Source organism: Lytechinus variegatus, chromosome 1, assembly GCF_018143015.1.
Source record: "Lytechinus variegatus isolate NC3 chromosome 1, Lvar_3.0, whole genome shotgun sequence".
Lineage (NCBI taxonomy): Eukaryota > Metazoa > Echinodermata > Echinoidea > Temnopleuroida > Toxopneustidae > Lytechinus > Lytechinus variegatus.
The window spans coordinates 15440334-15464894 of record NC_054740.1 but is presented as its reverse complement, the minus strand read 5'-3'; the positions used below and the strand labels follow the sequence as shown (position 1 = coordinate 15464894).

The 24561-nt window shown below is 35.1% G+C and overlaps 1 protein-coding gene across 1 annotated transcript in view; it reads left to right on the top strand.

Moving 5' to 3' along the window:
* LOC121407120 (C2 domain-containing protein 3-like) overlaps window positions 1-15995 on the top strand; it is a 29864-nt gene extending 13869 nt beyond the window's left edge. Inside the window, exons 12-29 of the mRNA XM_041598053.1 lie at window positions 496-600; window positions 1259-1448; window positions 2079-2228; window positions 2469-2744; window positions 4122-4268; window positions 4771-4882; window positions 5282-5446; window positions 6068-6179; window positions 6726-6922; window positions 7302-7452; window positions 8342-8384; window positions 8873-9000; window positions 9455-9520; window positions 9984-10176; window positions 12851-13007; window positions 13757-15142; window positions 15305-15416; window positions 15795-15995. Coding sequence (XP_041453987.1) covers window positions 496-600; window positions 1259-1448; window positions 2079-2228; window positions 2469-2744; window positions 4122-4268; window positions 4771-4882; window positions 5282-5446; window positions 6068-6179; window positions 6726-6922; window positions 7302-7452; window positions 8342-8384; window positions 8873-9000; window positions 9455-9520; window positions 9984-10176; window positions 12851-13007; window positions 13757-15142; window positions 15305-15416; window positions 15795-15974 — 3870 coding nt within the window. The 3' untranslated portion in view covers window positions 15975-15995. The remainder of the gene's footprint in view (window positions 1-495; window positions 601-1258; window positions 1449-2078; window positions 2229-2468; window positions 2745-4121; window positions 4269-4770; window positions 4883-5281; window positions 5447-6067; window positions 6180-6725; window positions 6923-7301; window positions 7453-8341; window positions 8385-8872; window positions 9001-9454; window positions 9521-9983; window positions 10177-12850; window positions 13008-13756; window positions 15143-15304; window positions 15417-15794) is intronic.
* The last annotated feature ends 8566 nt before the right edge of the window (window positions 15996-24561 follow it).

Genomic DNA, 24561 nt, shown 5'->3' with positions numbered 1-24561 from the left:
AGTTATAGAATGTAAACACATTAAATTCTCAATTAAGGTTAATATGTTTCTTACTACCGTTTGTCAAAGTATGGCAGAGTTGTTATGATATTGTATTGCAAGTACTGGATCCCCTCTAATAGAGCTTGTCATGATTTTGATAAATATCAAATCTGAAATCATGGCATTTCTTTGGCTAGTAGCTGATTTGTTATAGAAATTTTGTAGTTATTGATAAAAAGCTTTAGGAAACAGAGCAAGTTGTTGTATTGTCTATCATCAAACGAGTTTTCAGGTAAAAACTGATATTCATTTGAAAATTAATCCTACTTGTATGAATTTGATCATCAAATAAAGATGCATACGTCCATTATCTTCCTTTTGTTAGAATTGCTCCTATTTTTTGTTTTTCCACATGTAATTTATATAATGATTGAAACCTTTTTTTTTTTTTTGGGGGGGGAAACCCCATATTTAAAGTTGAAAGCTTAATAACGTGTATTTTTTTTTGTGCAGTCTGCAGCAACATCTCTAGCTCGTCATGACAATGGTATGCAGTATCCTAGTGAGGTTGGAGTCAATGCATATATCAAGATACAACTATCATTCTTGGCTAAGGATGTAAGTCTCATGGGATATACACTAATGTTCCATTTGAAATGGTCATATATAGAAGAAGTCATTATTTATCAGGCTCTAAAGTTAAGAGATTCTTGTTTACTGCTCTTTACATTCAATTTCTTCTTGTTTTATGGCAGAATAGGTTTGTGTTGATAAAACTTGCTCCATTCAAGATCAATGTCAGTTGTTGAAAATTCTTTTGTTCACCTACACACTATTTTTTTTTCCTCTTTCATCTCAAACTTATTGCTCCCTTTTTCCTGTGTTACATGTCTGACGTGCTGAATAGAGTATTCATTGCAATTTCCTTGCTCCACACTGAAGGAAGTATAATACTGCATTAATCATTATGGGAAGTATACATTTCATAACAAGTTTTCACATTTCTGCAAAATTGGAGATGCAGTATTGTGTCAATATCTTCATTGTATGAAATCAACTTATCAATTTTGCGATTAGTTTATTTTAAAATGGACAGTAGTTCGAGTTTACATTTCCGTCTTTGATCTTAAAAGAATGCACTAATTGAAAATGTTGAATATCAAAATTCAATGAGTGATCAGATATGTAAGTACAGAGATGCAAATTCAGAAGTATTGTCAAAATTTATGTTATATGTTATATTTTGTATTACTCATCATTTCATTCATTTTCTTAGGAGGTGCGTGTAACAAGAACCATAGCCAGGAGTTTCTGTCCAGATTACAACCATCATGTAGAGCTTCCATGCCCCCTCCTCCTAGCTCCCAGGGAGGGGGAAGATGATGATGTGATGAGTCTAGCTGAGGCATTAGAATCTGCTGATCTCATCTTACAAGTTTGGCATCAGGTACCTGGTTTGAGAGCAGGTAAATTGTGGTAGAGTGATAGGAAGGAAAAATAACAGGTGGAATGATTTTATTTTTGAAGAAATGGAATGTTTTGGAGGAGGGAAGAAAGTTGTAGAGATGGAAAAGAGGGTCATAAGGGGAAGAGAGACCGGCAAACAGACAGAGAGTGGGAAAGGGTCACTAGGGGAAGAGAGACTGACAGACAGAGAGTGGGAAAGGCTTGCAGATGGATGATTGATGAAGAGAGAGAGAGAAAGAGGGAGGAGAGGAAAGAGAGGGGTAAGTGTAGAGACACAAACAAAAAGTCACCAAAAGATAGATAGAATAATTCCATAGACTCAAACTGAATTTGAATGACAGAGACAGATATTATGATAACATACTTAAAGTAGATGCAGGAACAGGAAGAGGGACCAATTCAATAATATCATTTCCATTAAATTCATTGAACAAGAAATTTGTAATAATATTGTCATGTTAAGCAGGGCCCGCTGGTAGAACAGTTTTTTTTAACTGAAATGGCTTTCCTGGGTAAAATATGACATTATTGCTATTTGTAATTTCTTGTTTTTCATTTTGTGTCTTTTCATATCATTCAATTTCATATGTACTTCATGTAATTACTTTATCTTCAACATTGACCTACAGGTGATGGTGAGAGACCACATCATATTGAAGATGCATTACTTAGAGGAAGTGGAGGTGGTATGAGAGGTCATCGGGTCATTGCCGACACTGGAGATATACTGATTGGTTCAGCTACTATCCCACTTGTCAAGCTGTTAGCAAACAGAACTGGTAAATAATAGGGATGTTTTCATGTTAATATATAATCATTTGTAGACAGTTTAGAATGTAAATAAATGTAAAAGAAAAAAGCTTAAACTTATACTTCACATTGGCATCAGTTAATTTTTGTTGTTCCCATACATAGTTCAGAAAAATAGATAAATATAATTCTCTATGGTGCAGAGATGGGATTTTTCACTGTGAAATTTAATTATACATTTCTAACACATCAAATATTCCCCCATCCAGGTCTTGAAGGTTGGTTTCCCATCAGTCTACCACCCATCAGTTGGGACACCACACCCCACCCTAGGCAGCATGACCCCCTGAGTGACACACCAGATGACACACCCCAGCCCCACCCCAAGCTGCTTGACAGGGTAGCAGGAGGGGTAGAGCTAGCGGTCAAGTTTGGACATCAAGCTGATCGTGAGAGGGTCATTGATGCTGGACGTAAGGTTGGATGGAGTCCTGATAGTCTGGTCCTAGAGGATGCCCAAGAGATCTGGGATGATGGACCCCAGGGTGAGTGCATCAGGGTTTTTGTCTCACCTGCATAGCAGAGTGAGACTATAGGCGCCGCTTTTCCGGTGGCGGCGACGGCGGCGGCGGCGTCAACATCAAATCTTAACCTGAGGTTAAGTTTTTGAAATGACATCATAACTTAGAAAGTATATGGACCTAGTTCATGAAACTTGGCCACAAGGTTAATCAAGTATTACTGAACATCCTATTAGAGTTTCATGTCACATGACCAAGGTCAAAGGTCATTTAGGGTCAATGAACTTAGACCATGTTGGAGGAATCAACATCAAAATCTTAACCTGAGGTTAAGTTTTTGAAATGTCATCATAACTTAGAAAATATATGGACCTAGTTCATGAAACTTGGACATAAGGTTAATCAAGTATCACTGAACATCCTGCATGAGTTTCACGTCACATGACCAAGGTCAAAGGTCATTTAGGGTCAATGAACTTTGGCCGAATTGGGGGTATCTGTTGAATTCCCATCATAACTTTGAAAGTTTATGGATCTGATTCATGAAACTTGTACATAAGAGTAATCAAGTACCACTGAACATCCTGTGCGAGTTTCAGGTCACATGATCAAAGTCAAAGGTCAGTGAACTTTGGCCATGTTGGGTTTTTTGTTGAATAACCATCATATCTCTGTAAGTTTATTGGTCTAGTTCATAAAAAGTGGACATAAGAGTAACCATATATCACTGAACATCTTGTGCGAGTTAGAGTAGTTTTCAAAGTCAGCACTGCTGCTATATTGAACTGCGTGATGCAGGTGAGACGGCCAGAGGCATTCCACTTGTATTCCTTACAAATTACTATCAATAAAAAAATGTGAGAAAATTTGCTCTTAGCTAATACCAAATTAAACAGTTGTAGTGGACAGGGGAGCAATCCATGATGATTTTTGTCAGTGATTTTCACAGACAGATGTTATTGGCTACTGGGAATCTATGCATTTTTATCGGCTTCGAGCAAATTAGTCTGTGAAAATTGTTGAAAAAAGTCTTTATGAAATGGTCCTCAGGTCTTCCCACAAGTTGGTAATTCTTATAATTTGCTTGCCTTATTGAGAAACACATTTTTCTTATGTATTAATTTATATTAGCATTTTACTGTCTTTCATTGCAACTATATTTGATTCTAATCCAATCCAATTCATCGAGTATTGGTGTAGCAATTTTTCTTTGCGGTGAAAAAGGTCTTCCCAATTTGCCCCACTAGACATACTTATATATCAGATATAATCTGATCACATCTTGCGAATAATCTCAAAGAAACAATTCTTAATGAAAATGATATAAAGTTGTCAGAATAATTACCTACCTTGATAACATTTCCTGACACATTTATAATCATTAATAATCCATTCACCTAGAACAAGGGTCATCTAGTTCATTATCCTGTGAAGTGACCATTGATGTTGATGGTGCTTGGTTCCCTGTCCAGTCATCACTCAGACCTGGTCAATCTCAGCTTGACCCTCACACCAAGGCTTACATCAGATATAAGTTCTACGACAAAGGTGAGTCACATACTTTGTGCAATTTTCCACTAGTTATATTAGGAATTAATGTTAATTTGTAGGAGCTATACCAGAACTCAATTTTTATTTCATATAAAATGAAATTGACCCTTTGACCTGTGACACAAATATGGATATGCCCTATTTTTAAATTTTACATTACGCCTTCATTGTTATTTATTTTGTCTATGTAACTGCAGGATTTTTAGCATGAAACAGATTGGGTATAGTTAGTGGTATTTGTTAATGAAAGTTTGTTGACCTATGACCTTAATAAAGACTTTTGCATATTTTAGAATTTACATCTCCATTGTCATATACTTATTTGTTTGTTTGTTCACATAGGAGTAGTGTATATCAAGCTATGTTACCTGGATCAGACACAAGATTGTCATGTGTGATTTTTAATTTAAAAAGAAATCATTGATCTGATGACATGAGACCTTAATATAAAATATACACTCATTTTTTTAATGTGACTCACCCTTTCATTCTAATATAGGTGCAGTATGTTCCAAGCTATGTTACCTTGATCAGACAGGAGAAGGTCAACTCTGTGCTGATCTCAAACACTGTCATGTTCTTCATACCAATCAGTCATCACCATTTGCTTGGTAAGTAATCCTATTCTTAATTATTCAGTGTATGCTTGGAATTTCATTTCACCACTGCTTTTTTCCTTTGATATATATGAAGTGACGACCAACTATCTGCATTTCAAAATGACTTTTGCTGATTTTTCTGATGCAGATAACAGAAATAAAGTGAACCGATAAGCATTGAAATTGAATTTTAAAAACCAGCTGTTGACTCAGGAGGGCCACTTGCAAAAGTATGAATTCCTGACCTAATTACAGATTGCAGACAATAGACATACAAGTTTTCTGTGCAAAAATCCCCATTTTAAATTTTTTTTTTTTAAATCCATATAGTGGTATGTGATATCTGAACTTTCATAACAAAGCTTAATCTTACCGTCAGATAGTAACCAGATTAAATCCATTATTTTGTAGGTACTTACGTGAGGAACAATTGGAGGTCCAGCTGTGGCTGAGCTACAGTACTGAACTCCATAAGGAAAGCAAAGCCAGACCTCGGCATAGAGACAAACTGATAGGTTGTGCTTACATTGATCTTTCTCCTCTATGTCATCAAAGGGTCAAGAGGCGTCGGGTCAGGTCAGTTATTATTTCATCTGAATTTTATATTAGAATCTTGAATATGCTGGTTTCTCCCAAGTATAGTTCCACCAATATTGGTTGCTTATGTGTATTTTTCCACTTATATTGTTTTCCTATGTGCTAGAAATCCTGACTAATGGAATGGAAAACTGTCTTTCCAACAATTAGTATCATTATCCTCCTCCTCCTCCTCATCATCATCATCATAATCCGCCTCATCATCTTCACCATCATCACCACAACCACCTTCAACAACAACAAGAACACCACTACCACCATCATCATCATCACCATCATTTATCCTCTTACAAAGGATAACTTACATGATGACATCTTATCCTTCCACTTGTTTTTATCTTAATATTTGTTTTAAGTTTATGTCCTCTTGTTAAAAGTGATGTAAGGAGAAAGTTGTTTGACACAGTTGATATGGTCTTAGGTTTGCATACTTGATAAAAATAAGTTTTGTATAGTTCAACTCAAAGTGTGTTTACATTAGAAATAGTCCAATACAGGGAATGTTTGAAGAATTCTCATTTATAATGGTCTTATCTTATGATGCTGATGATCTACAAATTCTTCAATTGTCATTCTTACTTTTCATCTTGATATTAATAGTGGTGTGTTTCCTATGTACAAGCCAGGGTGTGCTGATATGGGAGGGGCATGTCTCAGAGCTCATGTTACTATGAGAGTCACATCAGAACAGAAGCCAGGAACAACTCATCAGGTAATGGAGTTTTCTACTACATACATTGCAATTAATTAATGATGAACAAATATAAATACTACAAGTATGGAATATGTTAGTCTTAATTGTACACGCTATATAAACTTAATATAGTGTTGTGAGGATTTTACTCTTGCAAATTTCACAAAATTTTATCTTGCATTCTCTTCTTTATGTTCGTGTTTTCATGGAAGCAAACTGTTGAATACATGAAACAATATTTATTTTTTTTATTTTTTGATATGTTTATCGTGATCGTGATTTCTTCATTTTGTTTCCCCATCGTATTTTGTGTATGCTTAATTACAGAACTGTTTTTTCTTATCTGAAATAAATGCAAACTCGGTTTTTACAATCTTGGCAGAAATCATTTGTTTATTTAGATTTACGAATTTAATGAAACTTTATGGTGTTCATGGAAATTCATACTGGTTGTTATGAGATTACATTGTCGACTTCCTTTAAATTTTAGTATAAAGTCAGAACTTTTTTTGTTGTAAATCCAAAATGATATATTCCAGTAATATTTTTCACCTCTTCATTTAGACGGATCTATGTAAGAGAATACGGGATGATGAAAGCATTGATGAAGAAACACAACCCAATCAAGACACCAAAGAGAGTGAAGGAGTGCAGGAGAAAGTGAATGAAGAGGAAGGGGATAGACAGAAGAATCAACCAGTTTGGATGACAGTGATAGTGGAAAGAGCCATGCGTCTGAGTGACTTTACTGATCCATCAAGGTATAAATTAGATTCCTTCCTATCACAGACCCATTAAATTAATTCCTATTTTTCATGTATAAATTGTTTCCATTATAGGTTAATTACTCTACCCATCCCCATTAATTTTCTTAAAGTTATTACTGCAGGATCATATGCCTTTCTATCCTTTTTTTTCCTGTGAATTTTACCAGTCCACTATCTTCACTTATATATGGACATTGTAACCAAACAAATTTTTTGTATATGCTGAATAAGTTTTGAATTCTCTTGTATTTATAATGTTTTATGATTTGTTCATAAATCTTTTTTTTTTTTAAGTTTTTTAGATTTGTTTCATGAATGACAATAGAGTCTTAGTTTTGATGTAAATGTCAATATGGTTACCTTTTTTTTCTAGGGCTGAATCCATTCCTCCAAGCTCATATGTAACCTTCCAGTCAGCCATTGGTCCATCTCCTGCCATTACTCCTACCGTACCAAACTCAAACAATCCTCAGTGGAAATATAACAGAGATGTGGCTATCAGTCCTCAGCTACTGGATAATCAGGTATGCCTCATGCAATTTACCCATGGTGTATTGTTTTCTTCTTGTATTCACTTTCTTTCTGTTTTGATATTATATTCACTGCTTTCAAATCTACCTGATTGCAGGGAAGATCCATTGCAGAAAAAGTATTATTTTACCCTTACAAATTTGATATCTCTCTCTTAAAGAAAAAGAAAAAATATTATCACATGGCAATTCAGTTTTTTTCCCCCATTGGGAGCCTAATTTTTTACAAGCTCTGCTTTTTATTTAGGTTTCCTCACTTTTTTTACATTTGTAGTGTACCTTATGCTTAAAAAAAACTTATGTTAGATACTTAATTTTATCATTGATACACTATGTTTATGACCACATTTGATAGGTATATTATGATATTTGTTTTAAAAGTGGAATCAATAAATGAAATGAAATGAAAAAAAAGTGCATGTATGTACATCCCACCATCTATATGAGGGACTTTCCTGAAGTGACTCTTGTCTGTTTTCTAGTTCATGCACCAATCGCTAGAAACAGCCACTAGAGCCAGGGTAATATTGAAGGCATCTTTGAAAAGGCTGCAGGAAAACTAACACTTTATTATGCTATTATGCTATATGTTATTATCACATTAAAGTTTACAATGCTCTCAAATTGAAATCGTTTGAAGCAGTTCATGAATAAAAGTACAAGAAATGGAGGGGGGTTGGGGGAGAATACTGGTCGGAAGTAGAAAAGGGTCACTATTTAATGGCATTGCCTCTCATTGACTAAATCATTAGTTTTCCCTTAGCTTTCATATATACTGCTCAAAGCATTCAATGACAGTTTTCCATCAGCAACCTTCATATTTGCTACATCTTTATTGTATTGCTGTATTGATCCTTTGCTATTCTGTCTATCTATTTTATAGAGTCTGGTTTTCAAGATTTGGCACCAGATCTCAAGCAAGCAAGGTAAGAATCCTATATTATCTTTAGAATAGATATATCTATCTTCACTGAGCTTTGCTTTTTCCCATATACATGTACCTCATATGTCATATTGCTCTTAATATATAAAATCTTTAAGGTCAATGTGTTGTAATCTAGTTTTTACTTGCAAGTCTATATTTTTCTACAATAATGCTACTTTCACACAATGAAAATAATACCAGACTGCATATGGCAACCAAACCCAAGACAAGACAGGCATGATCAGTATACATTAATGATATGAATAATTCATTATTCCCAAAGATTTACAGTTGATCAGTTTAGAGTCAGTTTCATTGGTTCGACTGTGACAAAAGGACAATTGAGACCAGTCTTAGCTTTGGTCATGTGTCCATGGAAGAAATCTTTATCTAGAAATTTTTAAGACATGGGAAGTGATTGGATAGAATGATTTACAGTAAGCATAGAGGTATTGTTAAACTCCCTTAATTTTCCCTTCATTCTATTAGATTCAACTTGTGACCGAGTTTTGGGTTTCACATCAGTAGATCTAGGACCCCTGCTGGCAGGTATAAGGTCTCTAGATGGCTGGTATAATATCATGGACTTCTCAGGCCAGACACTGGGACAGATCAAGGTAAGATGATGGTGATGGTGTGATAGTGTTGGTGAGGGTGATGATGATAATGATGATGATGATGATGATGATGATGATGATGATGATGATGATGATGATGATGATGTTGATGATGATGATGATGATGATGATGGTGATGATGATGATAATGATAATGATGATTATGATGATGATGATGATGATGATGATGATGATGATGATGATGATGATGATGATGATGATGGTGATGATGATGATAATGATTATGATGATGATGATGATGATGATGATGATGATGATAATGATAATGATGTTGATGATAATGAAGATGATTGTGAAGTTGATGATAATCAGACGTGGTGAAAATAGTGATGTGAATGACAATAATTTTCTAAGATTAAATCTGTTCGTGATTCTATATAGTTTATAATTTCAGAGTTTAGTAACCTCTTGTTTATATGTGTAATATATGCAGATATCAATCACACCAAAGGAATCTATATCACCATTGAGGCATTCTCCAAAACAAAGAGCATTATTGGTAAGCATTCAATACCTCTGTCTTTTGTATGTTTGTAAGAAAAAACAAGTTGATTTCATTATAGGTGCTATTATATTACACATGTTTTTATGTTGGCATTAAATTAGCCTAAAGGTAATTTTCTTGTTAATCAGCCAAAATGAAAAGTGAGTGACACACCTTTTTAAAATAATCTTCAATTGCCTAAAGAACCAATGTTTGTCTACCCAACCTTAAGGTTTAAGCCATTAATCACACAAAAATGAAATTTCTTTGAAGGCATATATTTGGTTGTATGGAGAACTCTCAATATTGTTTTACCCCCAAAGTTATAGGTTAGTACTAAATATTTCACCAAGTCCATTTTATAGAGTGCCAGTACTCCATATCCTGTATTTTACCTAATTAACACTTGTCCCTTTGTGATCTCACCAATATAGATTGTTGTAATGAATAATTGATTTGTACTTTCTCTCCACCTCAGGGATCACCAAACAGTTCCAATCTCTTCAGTCGTGCACCCCTTCCTCCTCAATACCTCCTCCCATCATCATCCTCCAACCATCCTGTCAGTGGTTTACCATCCTCTCATCCTGCAGCAAGGAGTCTTGATCACTTCCAACAGCATCTACAAGGGGTCAGGGAGTTCCATGGTAAACTACAAGAGAGACTCAGAAGTAAGTCTTTGCAGTAGATCTGGGGAGCATTTCATTAAAGGACACAGTCAGTCGGCAAGCCCCTGTGTTAATGAGCAAATGGGCCAGATTTATCCAAGTCCTCTCGTGGCTGAATTCATGTCCCTGCAAAATCTCGTGAATTGTGAGACTTTCTTTCTCAAAGAATTTAACCACTTTCTCCTGGAGTAAAATTGATTATTTTTGTACCATTAGAAAGAGTGAATGTTACTCTTTCATATTGGTTATTTCTTTTGAATAAAATATTTTGATAAATAAGTGATTTTTTTACCAGAAAAGATGCATCAAACAGAAATTTCTTCCTCTGTTTTCACTTGCAAATTGTGCAACATTTTGTGTTTTAGGCACCAACATTATTTATATCATCAGAAAGCTCAAACTCTATACTTTCTTACAATGTCACTCTTGATATGTGGCATCTTTTAGATGGGTCAGCAGCCAGCTTTTTCCATCAAGATGCAAGACGAGATTTCTAAAATTTCTGAGTAACATAAAATCCAGAGTTCTGATTGGCTGAATAATGTTTTCACAACAACAGGCGCGGGTTATTTGAAGAGATTACCACATGGTGAGAGTGACCTTGCAGAGGCCCAGTGTGGGGGAACATTGGAATTTGCGTGGGTGTGTGGTCTCTGTGACCAATCAGAGTGCAGTATTCTTGTTTTTGAGCTGCTAAATGTACTTGGCCTATGAAAAGCTGGCTGCTGACCCATCTAAGATACATCTTCTTATACAAATTATATCATATTAAAGCGTAGATCTTCAGCTTTATTATGATCTAAAAATAATTTGTACTCAAACAGAAATCAAGTGTGAAAACAACAGTTTTTGCATGAAAAAAATCATTTTGTTTCATGTTTTATATCAAAAGTTTTCCCTATATTACAACATTTTTTAAAAATTCTAAACTCATGACCTGAAAGAATGATTCTTCTTTACAAAGATACCCAAAACATCAAATTTGGTTAATATTTAGAGCAGCAATGGCAGAATAAAAAGAGGTGTTTTGGTTCGCACCAAGCTCCTTAATAATGCAAAAACCCTATAGTCATGAATATCACTTGGATAAAAGAAGCTACTTTTTCAGGGCTTGCCGACTGACTGGACATGTCAGACATTTTATGATGACAATAGTAGGCATTTATATTTCGCCATCTATCTAGAAATAATCTATTCCGAAGGGCATTGTTATTATTATTATTACCCCAGCTTTAGCTCGAGCTGCCTTTCAGGGCTCAGTGCATTCAAGGGATTAATCCAACAAGACCTATTTTATCTGACATGTACCATAGTAACAGTGCTTCTCAGCCAATCAGCATCAAAGAAAGTTGTCAGATCTGACAACTTGTGGGACAAAATTATTGATGAAACAATTCCTGGGGCCATGTAGTGTGAAGGTTAGCCTGTAATCACAATTTTGAAAGAGCAATTTTGATTGGTTCCTAATCAGCCTACTGAGAAAATGCACATGCAATTATATGTATTTGTATGCTCCTTCATTTGGTGTTTAATCGCTAATCTTTGTGTTACAGGACAGGGAAGTGCTTCATGAAGTATCTTGTCAGCGATTTTCACCAACAAATTCATTTTGAGCCAATCAGATGCAAGGATTTCGGTAGCTTATAACAGTTGTCTTACAAAATCACTGACTATATACTTCATGAAATTGTCCCCAGGTCTCTGTTACACAAAAGTGACTATAATGCCATTCATTGCTAACTCCTGTGGTAACAAAGCTCAACTGCCAATCAAAATCAAGGATTCCTAGGAAGTTACTATTTGGTGGCAAAGTGGTCATAGTAGTATATTTCATTGGGCTCTGAACATGATTATCTATTCGTTTATTTGCTTTTTCATATTGATTATATTTATATACTTTGCCTTTCAGATCAGTTATATGAGAATATCTTTGACTTGTTTCCTCCTGACCATTGACTCTCACCATCTCTAAATCTCTAAACTTCAGCTTGTTATCATATATTTGAACTGCTTAAAACTACAATATTCATGTTGTGAATTTGAAGTGTTAATTTTTCAGTTCTCTTTGCTGTTATGTTTCTAATGGTAACAAGACTTCTTGTTTTAGGGTCAGGTGGCCAAGAATGCTTTTCTATTTGTCAGTCCCAGACAGTTTTCAATAGTTTGAGGACTGAATATGCTTGTAATCTATTGCAGATTTGTTATTCACATTCCATCGTTAGACTACTACAGATCTTGTTTCCTGTGGTTAGACTACAGATTTAAACCATGGTTAAATTTAGTATTCTCGTTGGAATATGTGAAAGTCATGCTAAGTTTTTAAGTATTCAATTATAAATTAATTAATTAAATTAATCTATAGTTTTAAATATTTTTCATGAATGTTCTTTGGTTCTCAGCATTCATTGTTGTTGCATCATTTTATGTATGTAGACCTGTTCGGTCCTTAAAATTATAATTTTTTTGTACATCCAATTCCCATTTATGTCCATTCATACTTCAAGAACTACTTTAGTAATAGTTTGACAGCATTAAGACCTTTCATATGAACTAGAAAGCATATACCTGATGGAATTGCCCTGTCTATTCCAATTCAATTTATTCATACATTTTCAGTTTTCCCATTTGAATTGTCTTTTAGAAGACACCATAGTATATGTATCCTATTTCACCCTAGGTCTTCATAGAATGGAGACAGATACAGGATCATCAGATGATGGAATCCAACACACAATCACTCAGGATCATCCAGCGACAAAAACACAACAGAGTGACTACCAATCTCATCTTGCAGAAAGGACACCATCATCATCATACCTCTTGGAAAACTTCAGGTTTGTTTTCTCTCTTCAATATCCAATAGAGACTTGTAAATAATGATTTGATTCAGAAATAAACTTTGATTTGTTGAATAGTGAACACACTCATGATATTCAATGTACATTCATCCAAGCTTTACAAAGAGTGGTTTGAGTGACAAAAAGAGCTTAAAGGTATTGTTTAACTTTGTGAGCAGCCGATTTAAAAAATTCTCAAACCAAGATGAAACATGTGTACAAGTGCATGTATTAGAACTAATAAACCCTGAAAACAACCATTATTGAGAATGAAAAGCTAAAACTACAAGGCAAACCCCGATTTTGTAAATAGGCATCTTATAGACACCTAAATAGTACACATAAGTGTATGGGATGAAATTAAGATGGTGTTTCCGGTCATTTTATATTTCAATTTTTGAAGCACTAAATAATTATTTTCGAATGCAATTTTTTCTGGGCTTCGTTTTTGTAACATATCACAGACACAGGTGACAAGTGTGACCTTCTAGCTCAGATTTTGTTAAAGTCAAACCAATGTTAACCAATCACTTTAAGTGTAGCATGAATTCTGAGAAGATGGTGAAATATAATGATGGTAAGATTTTCCAGCAAATTCAAAATCTCACTGCAAACTATCAGTGTCTCCCAACTGATGTTGATTAAAGCTTGGCTAGTGGTTTTCAGTAGAACACAGTTAATATTTGAATGGAAATATGTCATGTTTGATGAATGAATTTAATTTTTTGAGGTTTTTTATTTTTCAGGAAAAACATGGAAGAATTAGATGAGCTTCACCAGCATCTCAAGACCAAACTTTCAGGAGGAGAGACATCATCTCAAACCCCAGCAACTCATCATGGTAATGCTGGTAGTGATGCAGAGAGGAGGCAGATTTCTGGAGATAGTAATGGTGTAGGTGCAAAGCAGGGAGGAGAGTTTAGAACTTTGGATAATGTGGTTGACGACCACACAGAGTCTCATGGGAATGCCAATAATAATCACCATCAGCTGCATCAACAGCAGTATGATCATCAGTATCAACATCACCAGCAATACCGAGATCAAGATCATCTTGAAGGTCATAGAACTGTCCTCGATGATGGAGTAGAGAGAACTGAATCAAGAGATGATGATGATAGAACTAGTAACTGGAGCACGGAAGGGTATCCCTCGGATGAAGTGTTGCATGGCCACACCAATAAAGATAGAGACAATCATCGGGGTAGTGGTAGAGTAATGATGGACCTAAAGTATGATTATAGCAATAGGAGAGATGATGGTGGTATAGAAGATGATGGTGATGATGATGGAGATGGTGGTGATGGAAGGCATCAGTTCTTGGAGGATGGAGCTGCAGGTGGAGATTATGAAGACAGCATGGTCTATGTGAGACCACTGAATGACATATCATCACCAGCCTTCAGTAATGGTTTCAGTGATGATGTCATAAGCCCACCATCATCCAGACTTCGCCCCTTCCTCCCATCTTCCTCTCAGAGTAATACCGTTGAGGATGAGGTACATTCTCATAGTGATGGTCAACACAAATCTAGAAATGTAGATGACCTTTTGACAAACACTGATAGACTTAGTGGTAGGACTGATGTAGAGGAATACTCTAACAACTTTAATGCCATGGAAGATAATTACCATGGCAACCAAATCAGTGATGGATTCCATGATGGTAGAGGAGGAGTTGAGGAGCATGAAGATTTGCAGTCTTATCAAGGCATGGACCCCACCCACCATGCTGGCTCTGATGGGATTGACAAGGACATGGTTGATGATAGCCAGGCTGAACAAGATAATGTCTTGCAGGGGTATAGAACTAATGACCTGCAGAATTTGGCAACACAAAGTGACCATACCACCAGTGCATCAGATCATACAGATGTCACTTCCAACATGGTAAGGACAAGATCATCTACCGGTACCAGCGGTAGTAGCCCTGATGATGGAGGGATGAGAGACGCTAGCCATGACAGTGATGGTATTGGTGGGAGAGTAGGAGATGGTGATCTTGATGATGATGATGCTGTGGAGGATGGCATTGTTTTGACACTGAATGCTCAAGAAGCTGAACTGCAGAGACAGCAACTGGAGTTAGAGGATGCTGAAAGAGCAGCAGCAGCAGTAGTCAGACCAAAGGAGTATCCTTTTTAAAATCATATACGTCACACTTTTTTATTTCAGTTTTAAGAAGATGACTAGTAAGAGAAATTTATTCAAATCTTCATACAAACCATTAGAAGGAGGTGCAGGTACACACTATATATGATATATTTCTTTTCCTTAACCTGAATTTCTCCCAGACACCTTACGAACACCATTAGTAACACACTCCCTGATTTCTTCTTGCCACCCACTGACCTTGAAGCATCAATGAGGGCGCTCTATAATACTGTATCTGGTCCAACGTCCCATGTAAGTGGTTTTTCATTGAATTCCCTAATGATCTGATCATACTGTCTCATGCTAGACACATTGGAGAAACCGAATCCAGTCCGACAAATCATTTCCAATGACGTACCATTTTTCATTTTTAATTGCGTTTGGTTTTGAGTCTGACTGTAGTACCATCCCACATCAAATATCCACAGTAAATGATCCTTGTATAGCTTGACTCGGCAATTATGTATAGTCATTCCTTCATTCTTTCATTCAGTCCTTGCATAATTAACATTTTATAAAGGTAATCTTGTTCAGCAGGGTTTGCGAAACACATGAATAATAACATCACTCAGGATAGTGCCGTGTTGTTTTGATACATTATGTAAATGGAATTTGGTATATGTATTTTAGGAATTGAATGCCAGAGACAGAGCAAAGTTTGAGGCAGCCCAAGAGATGGCACAACGCCTTGGTTCGGGAGGTCAACAGAGGTCACAAGCCACAACTCGTACTCCGCTGCTGTTCTCCTACAAACAACCTACAGCTGACCAAGCCAAGAGAATCGCTAAGATTTTCTCTGCTAAGTTTTAGGAAGCTGAAATGCTGATCTTCTGAATTGATAAAATTAGATAGATGGTGTTACTTTTCTTCTACCAGGCAGAGATGATTACTATGACATTATCTCTACTACGTCTCAGGACCCAGGGTCACATTGCTGAAAACATTTTATCAGAGAAAACTCTCCCCTTTTTGTAACAGGATTTTTTTTCAGTGTTCAAGTCAATGATAGAAGTGTGCGGACTTGATTTCCCTTTTTTTCCCTGAGTTTTTCCAGATTTTGGGGAAAGATCTTGGCAAAGGTTGCTGTATTCCTCCTTCATCTTTTTTCTTACACAGTATTCAGTTTGAAAATGAAGAAAACGAAGGATAAATGAATTAGATTATGAATTGCTCTCTTTTGACAGCTTCTTTTCATGCCAAGAAGAATGTAGGTAGCATACCCACTAAAAGCCTGCTATTGTCGTATTATTTCTTTGTGTCATGTGTGAATGATTGTAGTCATCCAATTACCAACTACTTTATGCTATACAGCATGATTAAAGCAAGGGTGACAAACATTTTGCCCCACCACCTTGTTATAAGAATTTTTATTGGTTTAATGAGATGTGAATGATGTTTAACAGCTTTTATCATTGGATATTGCTTCGTAAGCAAGTGTAGCTTAGATGAGATGAAGATAAATGGATCTGAGGATACTAGTACTGGTTTCTAGAGATTTCCAGAGTAATTTTCTCACTGATTTTAACAGAGATATGAAAAATATTATTCTCACAATAGCACCTGTTGGGTGTGTCATAAATATTTTTGTAAGATACATTGTCTTTATGATCGACTGTTAATCCTTTCTTGTGGTAAATGATATTTACCAGATATTAACAGGCGTCAATTTAGTTCCTGATAATGGGTCTGTTGTTATTCATAAAGTCACTTGTAACTTAAAGGTCAAGTCCACCTCAGAAAAATGTTGCTTTGAATCAATAGAGAAAAATCAGACAAGCACAATGCTGAAAATTTCATCAAAATCGGATGTAAAATAAGAAAGTTATGACATTTCAAAGTTTTGCGTATTTTTCACAAAATAGTGTTATGAATGAGCCAGTTACATCCAAATGAGAGAGTCGATGACGTCACTCACTCACTATTTCTTTTGTTTTTTATTGTTTGAATTATACAATATTTCAATTTTTACAAATTTGATGATGAGGACCTCCTTGCCTGAAGCACAAAATGTTAAAATAATGGAATTCCATGTGTTCAGGGAGGAATGAAACTTCATTTCACATGACAATGATGAGAAAATAAAAATATTTCATTTTTGTCTCACCTGCGAAGCAAAGTGAGACTATAGGCGCCGCTTTTCCGACGGCGGCGGCGGCGGCGGCGTCAACATCAAATCTTAACCTGAGGTTAAGTTTTTGAAATGACGTCATAACTTAGAAAGTATATGGACCTAGTTAATAAAACTTGGCCATAAGGTTAATCAAGTATTACTGAACATCCTATTAGAGTTTCATGTCACATGACCAAGGTCAAAGGTCATTTAGGGTCAATGAACTTAGACCATGTTGGAGGAATCAACATCGAAATCTTAACCTGAGGTTAAGTTTTTGAAATGTCATCATAACTTAGAAAATATATGGACCTAGTTCATTAAACTTGGACATAAGGTTAATCAAGTATCACTGAACATCCTGCATGAGTTTCACGTCACATGACCAAGGTCAAAGGTCATTTAGGGTCAATGAACTTTGGCCGAATTGGGGATATCTGTTGAATTCCCATCATAACTTTGAAAGTTTATGGATCTGATTCATGAAACTTGGACATAATAGTAATCAAGCATCACTGAACATTTTGTGCAAGTTTCAGGTCTCATGATTAAGGTCAAAGGTCATTTAGGGTCAATAAACTTTGGCCGAATCGGGGGTATCTGTTGAATTACCATCATAACTTTGAAAGTTTATTGGTCTAGTTCATTAAACTTGGACATTAGAGTAATCAAGTATCACTGAACATCCTGTGCGCGTTTCAGGTCACATGACCAATGTCAAAGGTCAATGAACTTTGGCCGAATTGGGTGTATCTGTTGAATTACCATCATAACTTTGAAAGTTTATTGATCTGATTCATGAAACTTGTACATAAGAGTAATCAAGTATCACTGAACATCCTGTTCGAGTTTCAGGTCACATGATCAAGGTCAAAGGTCATGTAAGGTCAATGAACTTTGGCCATGTTGGGGTTTTTTGTTGAATAACCATCATATCTCTGTAAGTTTATTGGTCTAGTTCATAAAAAGTGGACATAAGAGTAACCATGTATCACTGAACATCTTGTGCGAGTTAGAGTTGTATTCAAAGTCAGCACTGCTGCTATATTGAACCGCGTGATGCAGGTGAGACGGCCAGAGGCATTCCACTTGTTCATATAATAAAATACAAAAGAAATAGTGAGTGAGTGATGTCATCAGTTCCCTCATTTGCATACCGACCGAGATGTGCATATCACTGTTTTGTTAAATAAAGCGAAACTTTAAAATGTCATAACTTTCTTATTTTACACCCAATTTTGATGAAATTTTCAGTGTTATGCTCGTTGAATTTTTCTCTTTTTATTCAAATCAAGTTTTTGTTGGGGTGGACTTGTCCTTTAAGAACACCTTTATGAAACACCCACCTAAGCTATAAATAGGGCTGTATTTAAGCTTGAGGCCAGTGCTGGCTGCAAGTAGAATATTGATCTGAAACTTATATTGGATAGTGTCATATTATCTGCCTTGAATATTAAGTCTTCAGTGTGCAAGATCACCTCACATTTTACTCCTGATCTTGGGTGAATTTCAATGTATTTCTTAAAGGTTTTCAAAAGGTATGCTAGTGATATTAATCCTGATCATTGAGTATGTGTGATCCCTCTGTACTGGTACACACAATAACATCTCATATAATGTGTATGTGTGCGAAGGAATTAAATGCATTTTTATGCCCCCGTTTGTTGATTATTTGCTTAGAAACAAAGTGTTATAAGCACTATAAATGTAACTATTATTATTTTATTATTATTATTATTCATTTAGACCAGCACAAAAACTGTTTGCCTTTTTCTTGCTTATGACTAGCTAGAACAAAGAAATCGTCAAATTATTTTAAGGTCTCTTCAAAACTTTTTTGAAAGTCAACATTCACCAAGTTTTTCATCAAATTATGTTACTAGTAATGGTCTAATTTAAGTACTATTCTTCTTACTTTCACTGTCGCACTTCTAATTTAAAACCATTAGAAAAGACCCAGTTATATACCATATGTGGAGCGTTGTGGCCCAGTAGATTAGTCTCCTGACTTTGAAACAGGGGGCCGTGGGTTCGAATTCCAGCCATGGCGTCCTTCAAGAAATTTATCCACATTGTGCTGCACTCAACCCAGGTGATGTGCATGGGTACCCGGCAGGATTAATTCCTTGAATGCATGAGTGCTGAAAGGCAGCTCAAGCTAAAGCAGTGGTAATGATATTAATAACAGTGCACCTCGGAATAGAATATTTCTAGATAAATGGCGCTATATGAATGCATATTATTATTATTACCATTAAACAAAAAATTGTATCGTTCATCATATGTTTATAGCTAAGCAATTAATTGTACAAGTAAAAACCATTTTTTGTATTGAATTGCTGTATAAAAAAAAGACTATTTACCTATGATCTGTACAAACATTTTGAATAAATTGAGAATATTAATTTATCATTCATTGAAACATGCGAGTTCCTAGTGGCGTTATACATGTCTTGTATGTTATCCAAGTGACATGTATTTTCGAGATAACTTGGTGAAACTTACCAACATTTAGCTTTCTGCCCTTTAAGTTTACCCAAGCTGAAACCCTAAGAAAAATCCCAATAGGCCAGGACCCTGTCTTACAAAGAGATACGATTGATTTGATCAACCTCAACTGTATGAAAATCCATCAATGTCAGTTTTTTTTCTACAGGTGATTTGCACAATGTCCTTAAAACAAAGAGAAGCACACTAAATTTTCAAGAAGTCAATGGATGTATGAATACCGGTATACAGCATATCTAGAAAATATTTTGAACTTGCATTTTAGATGTTGCTGCTGGCTTTCCCTAGTTGTGGTTGATCAGATCAATCGCAACTCTTTGTATGACGGGACCAAGTTTTATTTTTCATTCTTTTATTCCTATAGATGTAAAATCACAATTGCTTTTTCCTGCTGCCCCTCTCTTTTTATTATTCTTCCCTGCTCTCCACCCCTTCTCTCCTCTCTTCTCTTCCTCCCCCTCAACCTACCCCTCTTAATCTACACTCTTTATCCCTTCCCTTTTCTCTTTCTCCCCCTCTCTACTTTCATCTATCTTGCCACAAAAACTACTGAAAAAAAATCCTGAAATATTGACCTATTAATTCAATCTTATACATACATTTATGCCATTCAAGTTCATTGCATTATTGATAATCATATTCTCAGACATTTCAAGAACAAAATGAAGACTACTCTGTCTCAACGTTGATCGTACAATATTATCACATGCAACATTTTTTCATTTACAGCTCTGATGACCACAAATGAGTCACTATAAGTAATATTTCATAGCAAAAATCACATGCATTGCACAATGAATGTGTGCCATACTTAATGGAATTTCACTAGTTTTATTGTGCCTCCTGTTGGATTATATCACCAGTAACTACCAAGATGAAAATAAAGGTGATTTTCTTGATGCCCCTTCATTTGAGTTAAAAATACTGGGCAGGACATAAAAACAGTTCAAAAGTACTTGATAAAACCTTGAGAAACAAAGAAACTGCTGTTTAAATCTACTTCTTGATTAGATTCACTCGGGTCAAATAAAATTTAAATCACAAAACTAATAAAGCATAAAATAGAAAAACTAAACAGTTGAAATAAATGGATAAAACAAGCATTGGATAACTGGAGATGAACTAAAATAATGGTACAAAATATAATAGCATATTGCACTTGACAAAAATACTATTTTGATAGTAAACAAAGTACCTGCATTGACAACAGAAATGAGAAAAAACATTGAGGGAAAAGAATAATAAAAATCATAAAAATCATGATCATTTGCCTATTGTTGGTGAGATTTAATGAAAAAATATCCAAACTTGAACCTACATTAAGATATGCAGTTATTCAAATTGATCTCAACTAGGGAAAACAAGTACACTGTACTTTGTAATTGAGAAGGCAAATATATTTTTGGAAAAAATCAAATGGGCCAAATTATTTTTCAAATTAACAAATGCTCACGCACACATCCTCTCTTGATAGAGAGAACACTTTGTGAGACTCTTGGGGTAATGCCTTCTTTACTGAAATATAAACAGAATTGAACATTACACAAAAATCTAAGGCTCAGCTTTCATGGAATAGTTTCATCTAATAATGCTTTCACCATTTCTTATGATTGGTATTAATTTTAGTTGGGATAATGCATAATACAAAGAAATGAAGAAAAAAAAATGGATTCTGTACAGAATCTGTATTCCCAAATCATTCTTTTGATTATTATGTCAATTATATTTTGTTCATTCTGTTATTCATATTTACTAAGACAAGTGACAAAACATCTTTTTTGTTCTTTCTTTCAACAGAAGAGAAAATTTTAAATTCCACATTAGTATGCCCTGATTGCCCATTTTTTGTGCAAATCTTAAGTTAATAAAATTGATAAATCAAAATGAATTGGTCAATACAAATATTAACATATACACTGTGCGATAACATGTGACAATTAAAAAAATAATGTTCTTTCAATTATATTTGTAAATTCCAGAGATAATTTACAATTTATACATGATAAATAAACTATTGACAAATCTGTACAATACAGGAAGGGCTAAATAATTAAATAATCCATTTTGTGATAATATTGAATCATAAATACATGTACATAAACAACCAGCACATTCTCTATGAAATACTTCATACATAATAATAGTAACTTTATTACTATATTCATATCATTCTCCAAAATACAATATTCAAAGAGAGAGTAAGTCAAGATTTTTGTATGGGCAGCCAATTGTGACACATACCCAAAGGTAAATGTTTAGCACAGCACTCACAAACTCCAGTATGAAGAGCTATCTGTGAATCAGCACATTTTTTATTTTCTTTGACTTTTCATAAATAAATGCAGCACTAAGTTTGCAATCAATCACAAAATATGATCAATCTTTATCATCTATTGCATTTGCACATTGACCAACATTTGAAGTGTGCAATTGATCCCAAAATTCAAATAAAATGAATATTAGAGCACACAGATACATGTGCATCAAACTTTTTTTTTTGGGGGGGTCTGCCAAAGTTTAAACCCAAATATTCATACATGGTTTTAATTTAACTTTTTTAAAAATAATATCATACATTGGACTTTCAGCCTGTCACCACAAAGTCTATAACATTTTTACAATAACTATTATCAGAACCATTAAGTATTTCACACAGTGATTCACTGTTTCACAAGTAACACCAACGTAATCATGATCATCCATATACAAGATCATCTTGAATTTTAAGTAGTGCAGCCTTCTTGCTTTTAACATAGATCATATTCACCCTGCCTTTAAGTCCCAAACGAAAGCTAACATCACTATCTTTATTGATAATTTAACATAGAAATACGCCTAACATTAAAACCTGACGACCCTTATTATTAAAGCAAATATACATATATCACAAGTATATCTATTTGAAACTAGAAATGGTCATGCACTTATTATGCATGGATTTGTACCAAAAAAAAAATGAAAAAATCCACAATTTATTGTTCGAAACAGACATGACATGAAATACTCCGAAAATTTGCTTTGCCCAATTGATCGTGGGCCCGGCAGCCACTGTGCAGCGCCAGATCGACGAGGCTCTATCCCTTTAATCGTTGAACACCAAACACTGTAGCAGCAACTCCCATCTTTTAATGTCTTTTGGTATGACGCAGCCAGGGTTTGAACCCCCGACCTCCCGGTTGTGAGACGGACGCTCTACCAACTGAGCCAACACACCGGTACAAAGAAAGGATCTTGTTACTTCTCCAAAAGAATGCCATATGTCATTATCATTACTAATTAGGTTTGGAAAATATGTTATATGAAACAATACTCTAATGTATGCTAACAAAATGGAAGTTGTAATTTATTTGGTTGCCTGGAAGTTAACCTTTCTTTTTCTGTTTACCAGAAAACAAACATTCAGACTTCAAACATTAAGTATTAGATTGGCTTGCTCTCATTAGGACAAAATTGTTACATTTATTAGACTACATTATATTCCACAGCACAATGAATAAACTTCAACTTCTGAAAGCAAATAGCATTCACATGGTCCTTGATTGTCCCAAAACGAATTCATGCCAATTGTACATAAATCTTTTAAAAATGCAGTATCCGAATGCCTATGGATGTATGCATGTATACATTAATACTATAAATACTTTGTCTCTCTGTGTGACAATTACGTACTGTACAAGGCAGCCTTCAAAAATATATATATATGTACATTCATATGATAACATGATACTTTTGAGATGTAGCGAATATCAGAAGAAACCAAAAATACTCAACACTTCTTGAGTAACTAAGGACTTTAAAAAAACCGACACATTATTATGGAAGACATGGATTACCATATTCAATATCATAAGGAGTATAGTACATCGTTGAGGTGTGTATGCCTCTTAATAGTTGGCTTCTACAAAGATTTTGAAAATAACACAAAATAAAGAGATATCATTAACCCTCTTCTTGAATTAATATACTAAGTCTGCAAAATTTCTACTCCCTGGAGTACATCGCGACTCTGAAGTCAAAATTTAGCTCTCCTGGGGCCCGTTTCATAAAGAGTTTCAACTGTTGCAACTTTGCCATTATGGCAACTACCATGGCAACCTTGATTTTGATTGGATGCTGAGTCCTGGTTCAGGAGTTGCATGTCATTTTACTAAAGTTCTTGAATATTGATTAACCTATCCCAGTTTCTTCACAATTGGTCTCTTAATAATAAATATCAGAAAATATTTAAAAATCAAGCATACTATCATACCTCCAAAATCATAAATTTTATGTTTGAAACAAGAAGGGTATTGCCAAATTCATTTGGTCCTGAATGGGCCATTTTTATTGTAGAATCAACATTTTCCTGAAGGATCATTTAGTATTACCATTTGTGCAAGAAAGACAAAAGTTTTAAACTGAATTAAAAAATAATCTCTAAATGTCAAATTTTCATCAAATGAATTGTAATGTGTATCTTGTAGAAACTGAAGGATTTATATCTGGCACAGATCCATTGGGGTGGCGGAAGGTGCAGGTGGATTAGTCTTCGGACTTTGAAACAGGGTCGTGGGTTTGAATCCCAGCCATGGCGTAATTTCCTTCAGCAAGAAACTGATCCACAATGTGCTGCACTCAACCCAGGTGAGGTAAATGGGTACCGGTAGGAAGTAATTCCTTAAAAAGCTGTGTGCGCTATGAACGCCTAGCTTAGCCGGGTAATATAGGAGCGCCTTGAGCACCTAACAAGGTGGATATGTGCGCAATATAAATACCCTATCCGTAAAATTTGAAAATGGT